Here is a 5,000-nt window from a genome sequence, read left to right as displayed (position 1 = left end):
GCAGCTCCTGTGTGTGTGGATGGGACCAGAAGTGTGTCTGGGCGGTTAGAATGAACAGGCCAAATTCCCGATAATCCGCCTCCCCACACTCACACACACACACACACACACACACACACACACACACACACACACACACACACACACACACACACACACACACACACACACACACACACACACATATACACGCCCTCCTTCTCTCCCCGTCCTGGCCTCCCATACGGCTCTGGCAAACACACACACACACACACATAGACACACTCTCTCTCACACACACACACACACACACACACACACACACAACACACTCTCACTCACACTCTCACACACGCTGGGCTATGAGGAGACCTGATGAGCAGGAATCACGCGTCTGAATGGGAAACACATTGGCTGCATCACCAGAGAGCGCCGGCAAACAAAAGCTTTTTGTGTGAGACCGTTTTCCCCTCAATATCTCGGCGAACAAAAGGAAACTCTTCATTCTGCCCCAGTCTCTCAGTGGTGTTTCCCATGATGGAGTGAGAGGGAACAAATAAATCAGTTTATGACCAAAAATACAGTTAGCCAAGAATATGCAGAGAGAGAGAGAGAAAGAGAGAGAGAGAGAGAGAGAGAGAGAGAGAGAAGGTGGTGTATGGTGAGTGAAAGTGGAAAGAGAGGACACAGACCTAAGGAAGGCAGAGAAACAGAAAGAAGTGTGTGTGTGTGTGTGTGTGTGTGTGTGTGTGTGTGTGTGTGTGGAGTGTGCGGAGTGTGTGTCTGAGAAAGAACTGTCAAGCAAAGGAAAAGACTGAGAGACAGACAGGGATGTCTGAATGGTGTCATGAAAAAAAAGACAACCTAGAGATGAGAAAGAGAAAGGGAGAGAGAGAGAGAGAGAGAGAGAGAGAGAGAGAGAGAGACACTGTGTGTGTGAGTGTGTGTGCGGTATGGGTCTACAGGAATGTCCCCGACTATCTCCCTGACGATCATTAACATGGCGCAGCCCTGAATGCCAGGCATCAGAAGGCATTGCCATTCAGCGGCGTGGCGAGGGGTGGGGGGGAGGGGGGGAGCCGCGGTGGGTGGAGGGGACACATCTGTCTGGTGTCACGGGACCCCTCCATCTGTTGAGGAGTGCCGCACGGCACACATTAGCCCACCGCACAGAGGCATTCCACACCGCAAAAAAACAGCGCCGTCAATGGCCTTGCTGAACACCTTAAGCGCACAGGCAATGTGTGATAGCCATAGCGGCATCGTCCAGAGGACATTCTGTCATCCATAAGCGCCGTTAAGATATTCTCAAGGCTGTTTTGATGTAGGGTTGACGTCGTATTTCACTTTTTCTGGGATTCTGGCGAGACATAAAAAAGCCAATATTGTGGTAGTAACACCTCTTATTCATAGCAATTGGCGACTGGTGTTTTTACTGCCTCTGTGATATTTCATGATAGGTGTCACTATGGGTTTTTTCCTCTGTCATTCTCTCACGTGTGTGCAATTCCCACACACAGTCATATCGGTTAGTGCCTTAAGACCCAATCATCGGCGTAATAATTCCATGAACGAGTCGAAATGGCCAAGTCCTATATTTCACATGTAGCGATGTAATTACCACTGAGGTTTTATGAACGCAGCTAAATGTTTTGGCATGTGATGAAGTGCGATGTCATTTCAGGGCATATTGACCCGAGTTTTTGTTGCCTGCTGATAAGCAGGCTGTAATTGCATTAATGGCCCCCAGGATGAGGAGAATAAAGACGTTAATTAGCCAAGTCTACATGGTCTCTCAACAGGCTGTAAGCGCTTGGCCATTAAGTGCAGTGCAGGGGCGACGGCGCCGCCATGTTCAATTCATTCACGCTGTCAGAGCTAGCAGGATCCAGAGCGGGTCATTGTGAGCTCTAGGGTTCCAAACAAAGCGGTGAAATGTAGCCGTGTATGAGAAGTTACTGTAAGGGTGACCTGTTCGGTAGATGCCCTCTCGCCCACTTCCTGTGATAAGCGACTCTGCATATTTCTTTGTTTGTGTTTGTTGTTGTTTGTTGTTGTTGTTGTTGTTGTTGTTGCTGCTGTAGTTTGTTTCTTCTTTGTTTTCTTTTTTCACGGGCCCAGATTATCGATCCCCTCAGATCTGGGATTTCCCTTTGATCAAGACAATCGTATTGACAGTCATCCCCCACCCTACCCCCCATCTCCTGCTCACCGCCTCTTCAAAGCATCAGCTCCTCCCCACTCCCAACCCCCCGAAAAACACCTGCTGATGCGGAGGGATTTGAAACATAGGAGGGAGAAAGGGAAAAGCGTAACAGACATGAAATCAAATGAATCGGCAGTATCTATGTCTCCTCTGCCAGTTTAGGTGCTCAACGCTCCCAGTTACAGCTTAACTCACAGCCATCTGTCCAGCCACACACACACACACACACACACACCCCATTCCTTATTTCTGTCCCTCCCACACACACACACACATCCCCATGGGACGGTGCAGGAAGAAGAGTGTTTGTCAATTAATTATAATGCCGTTAATTATTCATGGCTTCCCCTTCGCTTTTGCTGTTTAGCATATTGACCCGACTCGGGGGCTTAACTTAATCACCGCAGGCTGTTGGCTCCTCTGGGCTGTGCACCCGAGTGTGTGTGTGTGTGTGTGTGTGTGTGTTTGTTTGTGTGAGAGAAAGAGAGAGAGACTGTGTGTGTGTGTGTGTGTGTGAGGGAGAGAAAGAGAGAGAGAGAGAGAGAGAGAGAGAGAGAGAGAGAGTGTGTGTGTGTGTGTGAGAGAGAAAGAGAGAGAGACTGTGTGTGTGTGTGTGTGTGTGTGTGTGAGAGAGAGACTCTGTGTGTGTGTGTGTGTGTGTGTGTGTGTGTGTGTGTGTGTGTGTGTGTGTGTGTGTGTGAGAGAGAGAGAGACTGCGTGTATGTGTGTGTGTGTGTGTGTGTGTGTGTGTGTGTGTGTGTGTGTGTGTGTGTGTGTGTGTGTAGGCCAGGATGTAGGGCAGGGTGAAGAAGGGTGAAGAAGGGTGAGGTGAGGTGGACTAAGAGTTTCAAAAGTTAGCCAGAGGTTCCCGTGCCCTCAATAGTGGAGTCTTCATGTCCACTCGACTTTCAGCCATTCAAGCCAAGCGGCCATTTTTACACAGAAGCACATTGAGACGGGTCAGATAGAACTACGATACAGTACATTGCTCTAGGCTACTGGAGACTATGGAACTGCCAGGGTGTCTAACCATAATCCGAGCCCTATTTATTTAATATTCCCAGTATTCCCCTGGGAAGGGATAATGATGTGTATTATGCTGACATCACTTTCTCTAAGCGCTGTAGGTCAATGGTGTTATGATGCAGTTTTGTTTGGCTTGTTTTTGCATGTTGCTTTGGATTGTTTTCTGTCTGAATGAAGCATGTTTGTGTCTGATTAAACTAGCTTCTCGGAACTAATAATGCTTCTCTCCTCTCCTTGTTCTGTTTTTTTTGGTCTGTTGCAGTGAGGTGCGAGAGTTTGCCAATGGCACTGTGTGTCTGGAGTGCGACAGTCAGTGTGAAAAGGCCACAGACAAGACTCTCACGTGCCATGGACCGGTAATTCATCCCATATACTCTCTCCCTCTCTCTCATACACACACACACACACACACACACACACACACACACACACACACACACATTGATACGTAGTTTTCTCCTCAGAACCTAACTTTGTTCTCTCAACCCAGTCGTTACAACCATCCTATAACACGCCCCCCCTCCCACACACACACACACACACATACACACCTGGTGCACTGCAGAACTTCCTTGGTGGCATAAAACAAAACCTCCATCTCCCATCAGACACACACTCTCTCACACACACACAGACACACACACACACACACACACACACACACACACACACACACACACACGCACACACACACACACACATAGGCAGGCGCTCAAGGCTACTCAGAGCCACAAAACACCAGTGGCCTTTTCCACCGGGCCCCCCCCCCCCCCCCTACCCATAAAAGACATCCCTGCTTTGGGAAAATATGGACCATCATATAGAGTTCCAGCGCGCTCCTCGTTGGGGCCCGTGATGTATCTGCTGCACCTGGGCGCATTGTATGGGTTTATGGGATTCCTGTTAAAAACCTATTTGCGGAAGGCAAGGCTCGTGTAAATAATGGGCTTTTACGAGGGCCCCTCCGCGCCGGGGCCTCGGCCGTCTTCGGCGAAGTCGTGACCGCCCGCTCGTAAATCACACCGGCGGAGTCGCTGCCGCTCCTCTCAGTCGTTTTTTTTATTTTTTTTAGTTCCTGGACTCGTCTCTGTATTTATCCCCTCCTCTCTCTCTCTCTCTCTCTCTCTGGCTGCTCGGGTCCTCTGGTTAGCACGCCATGATTCTCCGCACATCTCTGGTCTCGCTGTCCCCATGCTCTCGGTTTCTCTTCTTCTACAGTATTTCTGTTTTTCGTTTTTTTTTTGTTCTTTTGGCCGTCCTTTGTTCTTCTTTCTTTCTCTCCTTTCCCCCTTCCCTCTCTCTCTCTCTCTCTTTCAGTTTCATTCCCTTTGTGACCATCTTTGTTTGTCTCTCTCACAGACACAGACACAGACACACACACACACACACACACAGACACACACACACACACACACACACACACACACACACACACACACACACACACACACACACACACACATTGCCCCTGGAGTGGTGAGGAATGATCTGAATGATGCACCAAGCCACCCCCTGCCCACCCACCCAAACAATACAAGCACACAGAGCTTCAGGGTGGGTACTGAGACTTGACAGTCAGATGAGAAACACAGACAGAGCCAAACAAACATAGTCTTTTCATTTCATTATCATTATTATTGCTATTATTATGATTTGTACTATTATTATTATTATTATTATTATGATTATTATTATTATTATTATTATTATTATTAACATTATTCCTACTATTATGTATTTTACTCTGTTTTGATGATTTAGTAATATAGTACACTACACTTTCAGGCCT

At 48.0% G+C, this 5,000-nt stretch overlaps 1 protein-coding gene across 1 annotated transcript in view; it reads left to right on the top strand.

Annotated features, from left to right (window-relative positions):
* Positions 1–5,000, top strand: part of LOC134070949 (receptor tyrosine-protein kinase erbB-4-like) — a 252,134-nt gene that overhangs the window by 193,784 nt on the left and 53,350 nt on the right. Inside the window, exon 14 of the mRNA XM_062527490.1 lies at positions 3,474–3,567. Within this exon, the coding sequence (XP_062383474.1) occupies positions 3,474–3,567 (94 nt within the window). The remainder of the gene's footprint in view (positions 1–3,473; positions 3,568–5,000) is intronic.

The sequence above is a fragment of the Sardina pilchardus genome, chromosome 23 (genome assembly GCF_963854185.1).
Source record: "Sardina pilchardus chromosome 23, fSarPil1.1, whole genome shotgun sequence".
Lineage (NCBI taxonomy): Eukaryota > Metazoa > Chordata > Actinopteri > Clupeiformes > Clupeidae > Sardina > Sardina pilchardus.
Note: the sequence above shows the minus strand (reverse complement) of the source record. Positions and strands in the feature narration are given on the sequence as shown.